This window comes from Astyanax mexicanus, chromosome 14 (genome assembly GCF_023375975.1).
Source record: "Astyanax mexicanus isolate ESR-SI-001 chromosome 14, AstMex3_surface, whole genome shotgun sequence".
Classification (NCBI taxonomy): Eukaryota; Metazoa; Chordata; class Actinopteri; order Characiformes; family Acestrorhamphidae; genus Astyanax; species Astyanax mexicanus.
The window spans coordinates 34,879,809-34,896,725 of NC_064421.1; the positions used below are offsets into that span (position 1 = coordinate 34,879,809).

The following is a 16,917-nucleotide window of genomic DNA, read 5'->3' on the forward strand; positions in this document are numbered from 1 at the left end:
CGCTTGCCAAGTGATCACTGACTTGCAGTCAGCAAATGAAACACCAGGCTAAAATTGCAATTAATTGCAGTTAATATATGACTCAACACAGTGCTGATTTGTAGAGTTTGTGTTAGAGTTTTCACACTGTAGGGAGAATTACAGCGCAGTATGTGCAAGTTTACAGGTAGAAACACACAGAGACATGGATTCCTTGGCAGTCTCAGCCCTTCACACAGCTCTATTCACCAAATCAAACACAACAGACTGAAGCTGACGGAACAGAAAGAGTCTCTCACAGCCTCAAGGTCCTTCACAGCTTCAGTGAGGAACAGATCGCCTCCAGATCTCAAACCGAATAACTGTGAAAAATCATCAGAGGCAGAAGTGAGAAAACGAGAGAGGTCAGGGGTCACTGTGTGTCTGTTATGGGGAATCAGCCTTTGTTCAGAGTGCAGAGGGTCATGAGCATGTGGACAACAGCGATCACAGACAAAGCTGATCTTCTGTAAGAAAGAGATCTGAGTCAGAGTACTGAATCAGACTGTGAGGTGTTTATGAATATGAGATCTGCAGTCAGATTATTTAATACAGGCTCTCCAACCCTCAGAAACGGACCACATTCTGTTTAGGTCAGCAGATCTGCCCACTCACAGCTGGTCATAGCTGTGCTTCAGTCAAGTGCTTATCTCCAATTGGTCGATTTGTAACTGACATTCTTCTATTGGTGGAAGCGGAGTCATGCCAGTCTGCAATTACTTGACTTGTAGCCATGTTGTTCTCCAATGAGTGGATTTGTAGCCATATCAGCCTCCCGTTTATGGATTTTTAGTCATGGCATTCCTATTAACTGATTTTGGGCAAAGCCTTGTCCTATTGATGAATTTTCAGCCAAAGTTTTTTTGACTATTGGAGGATTTTTAGCCATGTCCTTCCTTTATTGGTGGGCCAAATTGGATATTCACCAATTAGTAGAGGTTTAGTCTTGCTGTGCTTCTATTTGTGGACTGTTATGGAACGTCCTTAATCTACCAGAACTATATAAAATGAATTGTTAGCCATGTTTTTTTTTTTACTACTGGTGGACTTTTACTCACAGGATTTTACTTACAATATTAGTGAATTGCTAGCCATGTAGTTTTCTTACTGAAATATTTCAGTCTCTTTCTGGTGGATTGCAGTCATATTGGGCAGCTAACTGTTCCATTCTTCTATTTGTGTTCTTTTGGCCATACCATTCACCTACTGGCAGATGATTAGCCTTATTATGCTACTGTTGGTAGACTGTTACGGAAGGTCCTTCTCCTGTTTGTTGTTTTATTCCTGTTGGATTTTTACCCATGCCCTTCAACTACTTAGTTTTTTTTATTGGTGAATTTTTAGCTGTGCTATACTACTATTAGTGAATTTTAAGCTGCGTCCCTCTCTTATTGGTGGATTTTAGTCAAGCTGGATAACTGACGGTTCCTTTCTCCTACTTGTAAACGCTTGACTTTACTTTATTAATCACCCATAAGACATTCTGTGCTATTGGTGGATACTGTTTTGTTCTACTATTTGTGAATGTTTTAGACCTGAATGGAACTCCACATTTACAGACTCCTGTACAACTTTGTTGATGCCAATTTCTCGATAAACCTAGTAAGTAAAGGCAGAGAGAGAGAGCGAGAGAGAGAGATTTTGTCTATCATCCAGTAAACGCAGCTGTAAAGGTCAGGCTGCTCTTATGAAAGCTAAACACGCCAGTGGGCTCCAAACACTTGTAAACTCCAGCTTTCTCAGAGCACAGCAGAGTGTAGGAGAACCAGAGAACATAGGACCAAGACTCCCGCCCCAATACTTAACATTCAACCCCCCAATCACTTCTGAAAGCTGCCAATACATTTTACATCTACTGCAGAACTCCCCCGTACCCAGCAGACCTACTTCTGCAGCTAATTATTTACATACAGAGTTTACTTGGCTCTTGTTTAGCTGGAGACAGAGAAAAATGAATACACATTTAAACTAGTAAATTACTCAAAAATTAACAAAAGCTGCACCGGCTGCAGATCTTTTAACAATGTGTCCTTATCACATTTTTGGCCCAAACCTAATCAGACAGTTTCCATATTAAAGAAATATTCCTGTTTCATATTTGCTTTTAATATAGAATAACTGTTTCTTTCCTAGACTCCCAGTCCAAAATAACATACTGACAATGCCTCCGCAACTTCACCACATTTTACCCAGAAATACAGACAATATGTCTTTCCTTTCCTAAAATAAAAAACTAAAAAATACAAACAGACAATATGAAGGGCCCCAGACTGCAGCCCTGCGGCACTCCACATTCCCCTTTTAGAAAAGCTGCTGTCAAGAGCTTTCTGTGTCCAGACAAATCCATTCCACTTGTTCTCCATTCCACTGACAGCAGATCAGAGCTGTGGAGCCTTTCTCTAAAATAAGACTATAATTAATACAGCCAAAAGCCACACCAAACTCTGAACAATAACACCACCACAGCAGAGCAGTGCTATAACATTTAATAGAAGATGGGGGGGTCAAGGTAGAAGAGTTTACGTCGCGATTCCTGTCAAGCGATAGCAATTTCACTTGCGAATTCTACCAAACACTGGAAGCCGAGCCAAAAGGCAAAAGATTGGTAGTAGCCCATCAGCCGAGAATATGAAGAGAGGCCAATGTCCACTCCCAAAACCAGCCCTGACAGTCATATCTCTGAATGTTGAGGGACTGTCTGCATCAAAAGAAGAGCTTGTTTCCAAACTCTGCAGAAAATATCAATGTGATGTTCTATGCCTCCAAGAAACTCACAGAGGACCCAAACATCCCTGCCCTCGAGTGAAAGGCATGACCACCCTCATAGAAAGACCCATGCCAAATATGGGAGTGCCATACTAGCCAAAAGCTTGATTACGCACCAATGAGCAACGAAAACAACATTGAGGTTCTAACTGCTCAGCTAAGTGCAATTACTATCACCTCTGTTTACAAACCACCTGCAACACCTTTTCTGATGTCAGAAACGCCAACACCAAGAAAATTAAGGGTAGTGATTGGAGACTTGAATAGCCACAGTTCACAATGGGATATGCCAGCAACAATGCAGATAGAGATGCAGTGGAAGTATGGGCCGAAACCAACCAGCTTACCCTGATCCATGATGCCAAACAGCCAAAGTCCTTTAACAGTGGACTATGGAAAGCAGGCTACAACCCTGATGTCGTGTTCACCAGCCATTGCATCTCTGGATTGAGCAAAAAGCTTGTACTAGAGCCACTGCCAAAAACACAACACCGCCCCATTGGCCTTACAGTCAATGCTGCAGTTACCCCAGCCACAGTCACTTTCCGGAGAAGATTCAACTTTGGGAAAGCGAACTGGCCTGGCTTTCAAGAAGATCTTGAAAGAAAGATTACCCATCTTCCAGCGGTCCCTAAAAACTATGAATTCTTCATCAAGCTAGTGCACCAGGCAGCCCGAAAGAACATCCCAAGAGGTTGCCGCACTTAATACCAACAGCTCTACAAATCCGACCCTTTTGCTAATGTACAATCAAAGCAGGTGAGAGACTCATGACTTCAATCTCAGAAAACCGCCAGCAGAAATGGCAAACTCTGCTGGAGACAACTGACATGGCAAGAAACAGCAAAAAGGCATGGAGCCTCATCCAGAAAATCAGCAATGATCCATCAATCCCAGCACAGCAACAGTGTACTACTACGGCCAACCAAGTTGCCCATCAACTACTGCTAAATGGAAAATCCACCACAAAACAGCCAAGACCAAAAATAGACAGAGTTCAAGTCTCCCAAAACACCAGACTGACTGAGCCATTCACCCCCAAAGAGCTTAATATTAGCATCAAAGCCCTTAAGAACGGCAAAGACATTGGCCTGGACAATAGCTTCACAGAGGAGATTAAGCACTTTGGACCTCTGACACATAAATGGGTCCTCGAGCTGATGAATAACTGTGTGATGACGAGAAACATCCCAAAGATCTGGAGGAAAACTAAAACCAGGTAAAGATCCAGCATATGCAAAGAGCTTCCGTCCAATATCCCTGTTATGCCACCCGTACAAGCTGTTTGAGCTTGTACAGAAAGGACTAGTGACAGGAGCCATTTTTGTTGATCTGTCTTCCGCATATGATACTGTGAATCACTGCCTCCTCCTGAAAAAAGTCTTAGAGATGACAAAAGACCTGGCAATCACAGACCTCATCGGAGCCATCCTCAAAAGATTGGAGCTTCTATGTTGTCTTTATCAACAAACGGCGGAATGTCAACATCTATACCAACAACCAACCAACAGATCCGAACACTGAGGAATTCATCTATGCTTATGACCTCTGTGTAACATCTCAGGAGAGTACATTTGAAGCTGTAGAAACAAATCTCACCTCAGCCCTAGATGAGCTAAACCTCTACTACGAGCGCAACCACCCTGCGAAGACCTAAGTCTGTGCTTCCCATCTAAGGAACAGAAATGCAAATCGACCCCTTTACATCATTTGATCTGGAATACACCTTGAGCATTGCAAAAACCCTGTCTACCTTGGTGTAACACTGGATCGCACGCTCTCCTATAAAGAACATATAAAAAAAAAACTGAAAGATAATTCCAGGAATAACATATTTCGGACCAACTCCAAATGGGGAGCCACAGCACACACGTTAGGATGTACTGCTCTGGCTCTGTGCTATTTCTCTGCGGAATATGCATGTCCTGTCTGGGAGAGATCATCCCATGCAAAGAATCTAGACCGAGTATATAACAACACCTGCCGTTTGATCATTGGTTGCCTGAAGCCCACCAACACAAACAACCTGCACATCCTCTCTGGCATTGCTTCTGCTGATGTGAGATGGGAAGTAGCCAGCCGAGTAGAGGAGACCAAGGCAACCAATGATGAACGCCACCCCCTTCATGGACGTCTACCCCTGGCCCAGCGGCTGAAGTCCAGGAGAAGCTTCCTCAGCCATGTTCAGCCCCCATTAGCATCATGGGAAGAAACCATACTCCAATCATAGACAAAAATACTTGAGGATGACCCCCCTCCCTTTGACATGTGTATCCACCCATATGAAGCACTCCCTCTAGGCTCAGAAGCACCATGGGTCCAATGGAAGTCCCTCAACCGCCTGAGAACAGGAACAGGGCGATCAAAAGCTGCCATGGCTAGATAGATCTACAAAGTTGGCCAAACCAAATGTGAATGTGGAGAGGACCACACAATGCAGCACTGCATTGTTTGCCCCCTACTACACAATCAGTGCAGCTTAAAAGATCTTGCCATATTTAATAAAAACACAAAAGACTGTGTAAAGAAATGGGAAACAGTCATATAACCAACAAGCTTCAAGACACGAAAAGAAGAAGATAGAAGATGAAATATGACCATATTGCAATATCACACCTGATATGTAGGTTACCATCTGCCATATGGTTTGTTTAACAGAGCGATGACACACACAGAGTACAGTCTTATTAAGTCATAAAAACATGATTTATTTAACCACCTTTATTTAACCACCTCAAACAATATGGTCCAGTGCAGTTTACTGAACCTGTCGCATAGCACGAGAGCTCTAAAAATCGATATATTATTGTAAAATATAAATTACAGAAAGTATATAAATATACAGCCAATAAATACTGCTTGGCCGGTCACATTAATCAATTTTAAAAACATATAAAAAAAAGATATCACTGTCGTTTTAACCACAATTTGACATATGGTTGTTAATGCAGTGGACGGCATATCTGTATTAATATCGTGCAGATGTAAAAGTGAGAATAAATAGAAATCTGAGATTAGCAAGCTATTCTTTTAACATGCAAATGCAAAAGGCAGCATGAGTGATTCTCATATTCTTATATTAAAGTCCATTAAAGTAACATTATGTCTATTAGTGAGTGATAGAGTCATAAAGACACTAAGTTTTTCTAAACAACCTTAAATCGAGGAGGTACCAAATAAGGTACTAAGACCCCTTAAAACAGCTGTCTTAATGGTACAAATTAAAATCCTCTGATTTCAAAGAAGAACCACTGATGTTTCCATAAAGAACCTAAAGATACATCTCAAAAAAAGGTTGACCTGGGAAAACACATTTAAAGTCCAAAGAACATTTTTGGGATTCAAATCTGTTGAAGAACCCCTTTGGTTCCATAACTAATCCTTAATAAAGGTACAAACTATGGTCTGCTTACGTTTTCCTTCCTTAAACCATTAATTTATAAAAAGGCAAACAATATCCTTTGGAGTAAAGAACAATTCTGGTTCCCTATAGCACCAAATAAGGTCCACTTAAGACAAAAGCCTATTTTCTGATCCCTAAAGAATCTTTAAAGGGGACATGAAACACTTCAAGTATTTAGTATAATTCACAAGATGTATTTTCACTCTAACAAATTTTAAAAGTTTAACAGTTGTCAGTAAAACTGAATTAAAATAAAAAGCAATCTAATTGTCATTTTCTTAAGTAAGCGCAGCGCCATCTTGTCCCGAACGCCTCACTAACATAAACTATTGGTCTACAGTAACTTAATAGATAATAAAACCCAAACCGAAAATCAATGCAAAGCGGGGGGGCACTTTTGTATTGCCCCTGGGTGTAGTATACTTTTATAGGGTGAAGAATGAGAAAATAGTTCACTTTCACTTTTATACTTCGCCTCTTAAGCGGACAGCTGTTCTTCAGCGGTAGCTGCAATGCTAGAGGTTAGTGGCGAGCACTTTCTAGACCAGGACTATAGAGGATAGGGTTTTGAGTCGGGAGCATTAGTTCCGGACAAATAAGCTGCAGTCCGAGGCTTTCTTCCTCCAGTTTAAAATTTTCCTCTGAACAACTTGGATGTACAGACCGTCCGACCGGAGGTACTGTAACAGCAGCAGCTTTGAGCAGCAGCTGTACGAGCCAAACGACGTGCCCACCCAGCAGAGCACAGAGAGGTAACTTACCGAAAGTCTAGATAAGCTGACAGTTAAAAGATAACATAGCTAGCGTTAGCTACTTATCTAGCTATCTTACCATAGCTAGCCATCGCTAGCTAACTAACTAACTAACACTGACTAGATGAAGCTAAGCCTTCTAACTTCCAAACTGAACAATTTATCAACCAAACAGCGCCTGTTTGTGTTACAATATCCACTTAAATCATGTACGTTTCATTCAGTCCTAATGGACTAATGGACTTTACATGTTAAATAGCTAAATGTAAGTTATATAAAGAAGCTAGTTAACGGGATGGCAGTACCTGCTGTGGCTCCACGCAGAGAGAGAAGAGACACCTCCAAAACGTCTCGCTCTCAGAAAAGCATCTGAAAAGTTCTGCTCAGGTTTCTGCAGGAAAGATCTCTGAGTAAATGCTCCACGTTAGCCTAGTTCAGCTTCGTCTTCATCCATAATCTCCACAAACAACAAGCTCTTTTACGCTAGTTATGTACCTGGGCTCTTCACCAACCAACCTCGTGACGTCTCCAGTGCTGCACGGGCAACATGGCGGTGCCCTAGCGCAAACGTAACAAGCTTAAATATATTATAATTTAAATATAATTCCATTATATTTAATCCCTTAGAGAACTTGTGAGTGGACAGTCATGGGACCATGTGTGAAATCCCATCTAAAAACATTCCAAGTTCCCCAAAGAACATTAAATAGAAGGTGCTAAATAATATTCCAGAGAGTTTATAGAACAGATATAATAGAACAACCATGTTTGGGTTTCTAACAAATGTTTACTAATGGTACCATATAAGAACCACCTGAGAAATCCCATCTGAGAACCATTTTTGAGACATATTATACCTTTTTTTTTACACAAGTTAGAATAGGTCTATGGGCTAGATTACAAAACATGTTCATTAAGTTCTTTGCACTAAATAAAAGCTAAAGAGGTCTCTTTAGCTTCATTCCTGCCAGTTTCAGTCCCTTTCAGAATAAGCCGTTTAAGAGCTCTGTCACTTTTATTCAAACAAGCAATTCAAACAAAACTGGCCAGCATTTATCACACGTTAATGTTAGCTTGTGCTAAATGGCAAAACACAAACAAGCTAGTTCATGCTTAACTGCAATAAAAGACTCATGAATTGAAAACTCGTGAATTGAAAGTTAATTGGCACTAAAATCTTTCAACTGACTGAGAGAAAACAGATTTTTTTCTTTTTTTGTTTACAGGGGCAGTGGAGAACAAGAGAGTGGAGACCAAGAGAGGTTTGCATAATATGTCCCCTTTAAAAAAAATTATAAAAAAGGCCCAACTAATCTCCTTGGACTGATGCCATAGAATAGCCAATTTTACTTCCCTGAAGAACCTTTTAGTTGCTGGTTCTTTAAGACCCATTTGCATAAACGAGATGTGGAAGTGTGAGAATTTCCATGTGATACAACATTTTGCAGTGATTATACAGTGAGCCAAGAACTATTAGTGAAACCTTGGTTTTTAAGAGTGTTTTTCACACAGGAATGGTCAAACACTCCAACGCTGCAGAATAAAGATGAAAAACTAGCAGGAAAAAACAAGTGTGTGTGTGTGTGTATGTATGTTTTCTTTTTCATTTCCTCTTACCTTGACTCCCGGAGCGACGCCGTCCTCAGCTGTGCTCTGTCCGTTCTGAAAGAAGAAGAAAACAACAAAACAGATTTTAGAGGTTGTGTGCACTCTTATACACAAGTGTGATTGTTAGTGTGAGAGTGTGTGTTTATGTGTGTGTTCTTGTTCACTGCACAGCTGGGTCTGGCACACTCGCATGTGTCTAATCAGCAGCACTAACAGCACAGTGTGTTCCTGTATGGGCTGCGAGACCCCCGCAGAACATTCTAATCACCACACTCTCAGGCATGCACATGGAGAACCCTACATTACGTTAATTAAAACATGTGAGAAAGTGAAAATGCAGGAAATACATGAAAAAGGATTAACACAGCTAATTCTATACAGTCTAGGCTGGCTGAAAAAGCGCTAATGAGGAGGGCTGTATGGCCCAGTCATTAGGCCGTTAACTCCCTGGAATGGATCAGGGACTGTAGAAGAGTCTAGACATTCATCTATGCTGCTTTCAGTTGGTGTCAGTTCTATCAGGAAAAAAACTAGTTTCACACCAGGAGGCATCACACAAACCCTCTGAAGTCAAAAGCTAAAGTTGGACACAGTGAAACTGGAATTGTGACACAGGCAAACAGTTATTCAGCAGTAGATGCCAATTTATGTTCCTGCTGTTTTATGATTTGAATCTATGCCTTGGCCTATGCTGTAGCCTGACGTACACCATCCCAGAACTGTAACTACACATCGCATAGACGCAGACCACAGTAGCTGTGATTGGTCTGCTAAACATCGTGTTTTCTCTTTTGCTTTTCAGCCACAGAGCAATGGTAACACAGGTATAAACGCTCACAACTGTGCAGGCTACACTAGTAAACACTATTGCTGCCAAAATATAATCAACAAAGCAGTATTCAGAGATTAAATATGAATAATCACACTTAACACGCAAGTGTTAAATTGTAGCTATTTATATGTAAATGAAATAAGAATTACTATAAAGAATGAATTTAAAGAATGAACAAAAAATTAATGCAAGACTGGCAAAATAAAATTACATTCACATTAGTTGTGTCAATCACTTTAAAAAACTTGTATAAATCACAGCAATATTTTGTGATCAATCATGATTAAAACAATGCTTTTTGAATTAGAATCTGCGAAAGTTTAACAGTAAGCTTTAGGAGAGGGGCAGCACAAACAAATACTGATAGTAATGTTTTAATTTTGCAGATGCGTCAGGTAGGAAATCTGACATTTTAATATTAACATGCAGCAAACAACAAATTTCTATGTAAAAACGTAGAGGAGTAAAGGTGTCCTGAGGGGAGAATGAAGCCACGCCTTCTTTGTTTGTGTGTTTCTCAGATTTTGATGTTCGTAACCAGTTCAGTCATGCGTATATTTTCAGTCACACCCTGTGGAAACTTAGGCTCTCTAAGAGAAGATGATGGACTAGCTCACACAACAGTGTGCGAAAGACTAATCCTTCAGGCGAAACAAACCGGCCAGATATTCCTCCAACGAACAAAAACAGTCATCCAACACTATGATAATAGAAAGCAGTATTTAAGTTTGGAAGTCTGGAAGAGAAAAGCTGTGATGCTATCAGGGTCTGCAGGTTTGTTTCAATGCTAATAGCCCTCCTTTGCAGGGTTGGGGAAAATAAGCCGCTGTATCACCATCCGGCCGTGGCAGGGAGAGAGACGCAGTGCTAACAGACAACAGCTAGACTCAGCAAAGCTGGATCAGGTTAGCTGTGATGCTAACAGCTGGCTTTGGCAGGGTTGGGGAGGTTTAGTGCAGCATGTTCTTTCTCCCACAGAAACCACAGTAATGTGACCAAATCTGATTAATTTAAGCTCACAGACACTTATCACCCAGTATGCAGCTAAAAAAAACATTACAAGGGCTGTGTATTGACAAAATCTGAGAAATATAATGCATATCACAATACATGATATGATTATGCAATATGATACATCTCACAATATAGGGGTTATGATTCAAAATATGGTTATGTATTGCAATACTGTAAGCAACACGATATATTGCAATTGTTTGAAGCTTATCGTATTTTTCACACAATAAGGTGACTGGATTATAAGGCGCATCTATTTTCTGGTCTATTTTTATACACAAGGCACACCGGATAAGGTGCTAATTTAGCAGGTTTTGGCGCTGGGTGATAGTGGGGATAACTAAGTTAAGTAAAGCTAAGCTAAGCTAACAAAACTGTAATTCTTAAAAAAAAAACATTTTCTTTTAAAGTCAAAGTGCTGGATGTGAATCTACACAGAAACTGTTTATTTGGGTGAGTAAAGCTCTTCCATTTATTTACAGTAAGATTAGATTTCTAATATTTTCAAATATTATGATATTAGCTAGTGGTTTGTCCCACTTAGCTTGTTTTAACAAGGTAAACACGCAGACTACAGTCCAATATACACTGCTCTGGACGGTGAAAGGGTGCGGTTAGCGCAGTTAGTAGCTAATGCTAATACTGCCCCAGTCTCGGTGCTGGAGAACAAAAGTGAAACTCTTGTATAACGCTGTACTTCAGTGGAGTGGTTTTACTGCTCCTTACAACCTAAATGATAAAATTCCTACATAAATCTCACTGGATTATAAAGCACACTGACCATTTTTAGGAAAATTAAACTGTGTTTTTGAAAATCAATACAGTATTGCAGAACAAAATATTGCGGTACTTTGACACAATGACATTTTCTTGCATCCCTAATATTTACAAATGAGTACTTCACACCAATATGATAAGGTTTACAGTATACACTAATCTTCATAGTGTGGATTTGGTAGGTAAGTGCAGTAAATATAAACATACTAACCTTTGTCATTTTAAACTAACAGTAAGAGATGAGGGGTAGCTCTGCTAACATGCACCACTGCAACCATTGCTGCTGTGTTTACATCGATACCCACAACTCTTTCCTGAGTTTTTTCTGACTATAGTGTATAAGAGGTAAATCCTGCCAAAAATAAAATTGAAAATGAAAATGCAAATATCATTTTGCGCTTTCTTTTTCCAAAGGTGTGAAAATATTATGACAAAAGTAAAAACAAAATTAAATCACTTCACTGCAATTAAATTTTTTACTTGGGTCATATGTGACAAAAATAAAATTAAAATTAAAAAGCCTTTATACCATTTAATTTATTACCATATGGGTATTTTAAATCTAAAATGAAATAAAGGCTAATTTTGAAAAGAAAAATATAAGCTTCACCTTTTCTTTTTTGATAAACTGCATAATACACGTCAAAACTAAAATCAAACTTAACCTTTTTTCCAATGGTACTTTTAATTTACATGTTTTTGCACTCTGGTGCAGTTGAAAATGAAAAAAACAAAAAACAGCGCTAATCTTCCTTTAAGATTCCCTTTTTATTTTTAAAACTTAAAGAGCCTTCAACATCAAACAATAAATCACAAAATGTAACTTGTCAATTTTGTGTTTTCATTTTAATTCTGTCAGATATGCAGCCCATTACAAGGACTAATAAATAAAAACGCTATAATTACATTTTGATATTAGTTTTGAAATTTACTATGCAGTTCATCAAGAAAAGGAAAAATAAAGCTTTTATTTTTCTTTTTTTTTTACAATTAGCTTTTTCATTTTAGATTGGACTGTGAAATACTCATATGGTAATGAAAATAAAAGCCTTTTTAATTTAAATTTTATTTTTGTCACATATGACCTGTGCTCACGTGAAAAATTAAATTGCAAATTAAGTGATTTAATTTTGTTTTTGATTTTGTCATAATATTTTCAATATTTTTCACAAAGAAAGTGCAAAATGGTATTAAGGTGTACATTAAGTTAATTGTATATTTTCTATTTATTTTTACCTGTACATTTGTACTCTGTGATGAGACAATAAATCTGATCATATAGGTTTTGATTTGGTATAGTATGGTGTCCATTATATCCACACTCAACTCCTGGTCTTACCCAGTTCACTAAATGACTTTGTCCACATCTTAGCCCTTAAATTTAAAAACAGAGATTTTTAAATATTGTTGGAATTCCATTTTAATAACAGAAGCTTCATATTCACTGCTACGTTTTAACATGAAGCTCAGAGTAGAAGCACAAAACTTCAGACAGAACATTCCCATCAGTATCAGTGAGAACAGCGGGGCTTCAGATGGCTACAGTAATACAGCTGAAATTACTGCAATGAATAAAGTGAGAGAGAGAGAGAGAGAGAGAGAGAGAGAAAGTGAAGTAGAGAGAGGGGGAAATGAGAGAGCGAGAGAGGCATAAAAGAGATGAAGAGGGTTTATTATTGTACTTGTGACACTGTAGAGCCATTTACAGTGAAATTAAAATGTCATCAGACGAGTGTTAAACTGCCTGCACCATTACAGAGCTAGAAGCTGCAGCAACGCTACGATAATAGCACAGTGTCCATGAGGCTCGGAGATGATGAGAAGAAAATTACAGGAGCAATTTGACAAAAAAAATCTAATTTACACTGTCCTTCTAAACTCCCACCTCAAATCCAGATCAGCTGAGGCGGGTTTTAGGCTCTGAAATGTGCTTATTGTGTTATAAAGTGGAGCTAAAGGCTAATGTAGCTAACAACTAATGAAAGCTTATAAAATTAGCAATTAGCCACACCAAGCAGAACAGACTTTGTGTCTTTTTGTTTTTAGGATTCTGGTCTTAATCAGCTCTTTAGATCAGATTTAGTGTTTTTTATAGGACAAAAACATGCATAAACAGATCTAGCTTACACAAAAATAAAAGATCCCTTTTAAATACTTTTTTTTATTTATTCTCGATTTCTTTTATCCCATTAAGGTTTATTACAGCATTCTTTATGCATCATCGACTACAGTTGAAAGCAGTAGCAAAAAGGAGATGAATTTATTCAAATTAATTAGTAACACTTTATAAAATTAAACTAAATGTATTTTGCAGTTGCAGAAAATACATATACATACATCCACAGTTTAATTTCTCCACAAAATGCAACACTAACTTACTTTGGTTATCATTAGCTCTGGGTCGCAACACTTCAGTGAAATACACCTGGCTAGGATTTTGGAAGCTTCCTCTATTATAGACACAGAGATAGAAGATAGACTCTCTGTTAACATATGTTATATTTGGGTTTGGGTTGTAGTGAAACATGATAAGAAATACAAACCTTTGTGGAATAGCCCACCTCTGTTCACCTCCAGTAATAAAAAATACTGCCCTTTAAGCCAATGCTCCCAACAGGCTTACAATGCTAGAGATAGGGGCATAGTGCTGTGTAAGGAAAAAAATATAGAAAAAAAAAACAATATTTTTTACACCATTAACAAGAGCAAATTAGCTCCACACCTCATTGGTAGAATTCTGAGGGTCCTGATATATAAAAGAAGACACTGAGAACATTGAAAGTGCATAGATAGTTTATTTAAAAAAAAACCCTGTTCATACACACACACACTACTTTACACAGAATTAATTTAGCAATCTATTCCCCTATCCCACCTATTCATTTGTGCTTGTCAGTCAAATTATTGTGACTTACTGTCATGTTGTTGGTGCCCTGGGGAACTACCTCAAGGTACTGTGTGAATAAAATCTTTTTAATCGCTGAACTTTCAAAGTTCTCAATGCCTCATTTTAAATATCAGGGCCTAAGAATTAGTGCTGGGTGATTATGGCCTTAAAAAAAATATTATAATCAATTTGCCCCCCTGACTAAAAATCATCTGTTTGGTATTCAAATTCTTTGGGTTGAGTCAATTAATTAAGTAAATCAATGAATCAAAACAAGCCCATGCGTTCATATCACGTGCTGACCTCATATCTACACTCACACACTGACAGACATGAGAGCGACGTCGCTACAGTTTTTAGAAATGGCAGACTTTATTTCTAGCTGAATACACGCTTTTTCCCACCCGATGTTTGTGTGGCAAGTGCTGGAACTTTTTTCTAGTACAAGCTCAGTCCTTGGACTGAGCAGAATGTTTAGAAAATATGCGTGAGTTGGTCTGTGTGATGCGCCGATAACCATTGTAAGACGGATAAACACTTTAAAAATTAGTGTTTTTGGATATTTTAGATATTTTAGGTAAAATTGCAATTACTCCATTTTAAAAATTGGCATTTGAACTGTTATTTAAATTGACCGAATTAATCGTGAAAATCGCCCAGCACTATTCAAAATTTTATCAACGAAATGTGGAGGTACTCTGCATTGTTAATGGTGTTAATGGTTTGCATGGGCAACCCTACGCCCCTAAGTCTGTTCGGTGCATCAGCTAAAAGCGATATATCCTGGAATGCACAAGGTGAACGCAGGTGGATCATTCAACAGTTCATACTCATTATCATGTTTCACTACACCCCAAGTTTTTTTCACACTGGACTTCTCCTTTAAATCCTGAATAACACTGAAAGAGCCTGTTAGCTAACACGAAATCTGCTGAGCAGGCCAGCACTTTTCTCCTGCTCTGTTTATATTCTGGGTGATTTAATGGATAGAATTATTGTTCTGCTAACCAGATGTGGATGCTCAATGAGGCTAAACACAAACAAAGTCCATATATGTACACTGTGTGCTACAATTGTACTGTTTTTTTATAGGAACACAAAGCAGCTGTGAAGTGAAATCTGCCTAAATTTGAGAATTAACAAACAACTTTGTGTCCAAAAGTATCCGGACAGCCATTCTAATGATTAGGTTCAGGTGCCTTAAGATGCCCGCACTCATAGTAAAGCTATGACCAATAAAACAGGACACTCTGGAGTAGGTTTGAACACATCCCTGCTGAAAAACAAAACCAGACCATTTTTCAAGCTCATTAGACTCTTGACCACAATAAGGTGTGCTTTTTTGCATGTGTTTGATGGATTAGACCAAGCTAGACCACCAGTATGACCAAGCCTCACCAAGATCAGCAGGACCATTGGTCCACAAACCGCATCACGCTGGTCCAAAATCGGGTTCAGCAAGACCCATGCTGGTCTACCAGCAGCAAAAGCATGACCAAGGTGTTTAACCAGTACTGCCAGCAAGACAACCTTTTGTCAAGCAGTGTGACCAAGCTAGTCCACCAGCATCACCAGCAAGACTATGCTGGTTGACTAGCATGAAAAAGCTGGTTGACCAACAAAAGTATGCTGGTTGACCAGTAGAGGTGAGACAAATTATTAATATTTACTGTAAAAAGTATGTTATTCTGCAGAAGTATTTCAGAAGTATTGTACAGAATTGTCTTGCGATATATCAAGTGTCACAAAATCAGTATTGAGTATTGTGATATTATCGTTATCATGATAATACTGTATTGACAGATGCCCTGTAATTCCCACCCCAGTTACCAGTATTGGGTATGTTTGTGCCTGGATGACCATTTTTTCCCTTTGACCATCAAACACCAGGTTTGACCCTTCAGCAAACAGCAGGAACTGGTCTTAAGCTGCATTTATGATCAGGAAGGTCTAGGACCAATGTTCACCATGCTCAATGCCACTTAAGGGGCTATAAGTATAATGTCCCTTATCACTGGGCTGTGGGGCTCTCTGGTGGGATGATGGAGCTCCATCCACTACCTTTGGAATGAGTTAGAGTATCAGAACAAACCAATCAGAACCTGACCATCCAATATCAGAACCTGATCAATCAAATCTTCCTTACAGCTACAGTGGCTTGCAAAAGCATTCATACCCCTTAAACTTTTCCACATTTTGTCACCTTACAACCACAAACACAAATGTATTTTATTGGGATTTTAAGTGATAGACAAACACAAAGTATTTTTGAAGTGGAATGAAAATAATACATGGTTTTCAATTCATCAAATAAAAATCTGAAAAGTGTGAAGTGCAAAAGTATTCATCCCCCCTATATTAATACACAATTTACTGCCATTACAGCTGTAAGTGCTTTGGGGTTTGTTTCTACCAGCTTTGCACATCTAGAGACCAGGATTACCCTGTATTTATCCCCATCCATCTTCTCATCATCTCTGACCAACTTCTCTGTCCCTGCTGAAGAAAAGCATCCCCACAGTATAATGCTGCCACCACCATGTTTCCCTTTAGGGATATTGTGTTCAGGATGATAAGCAGTGTTACTTTTCAGCCACACAAAGCACTTTGTATTTAGGCTAAAATGTTCAACTTTGGTCTTATCTGACCACACAGCACCTTCTTCCACATGCTTGCTGTACAAACAGCACTTCTTATGTCTTTCTTACATTAACGGTTTTCTTCTTGACACTCTTTCATTAAGGCCAGATTCGTCTATCAGAGTGCACAACTGATCGCTGTCCTTTCGACAGATTTTTTTCCACCTAAGCTGTGTATTTCTGCAGCTCCTCCAGAGTGACCATGGGCCTCTTGACTGCTT

The 16,917-nt window shown here is 38.9% G+C and overlaps 1 protein-coding gene across 2 annotated transcripts in view; it reads right to left on the bottom strand.

Annotated features, from left to right (window-relative positions):
- The window catches only part of rps6ka1 (ribosomal protein S6 kinase a, polypeptide 1), a 78,489-nt gene that overhangs the window by 52,191 nt on the left and 9,381 nt on the right, over window positions 1-16,917 (bottom strand). For both annotated transcript variants that reach the window (XM_049464086.1, XM_049464085.1), the window contains exon 2: window positions 8,557-8,601. In XM_049464086.1, coding sequence (XP_049320043.1) covers window positions 8,557-8,601 — 45 coding nt within the window. The remainder of the gene's footprint in view (window positions 1-8,556; window positions 8,602-16,917) is intronic.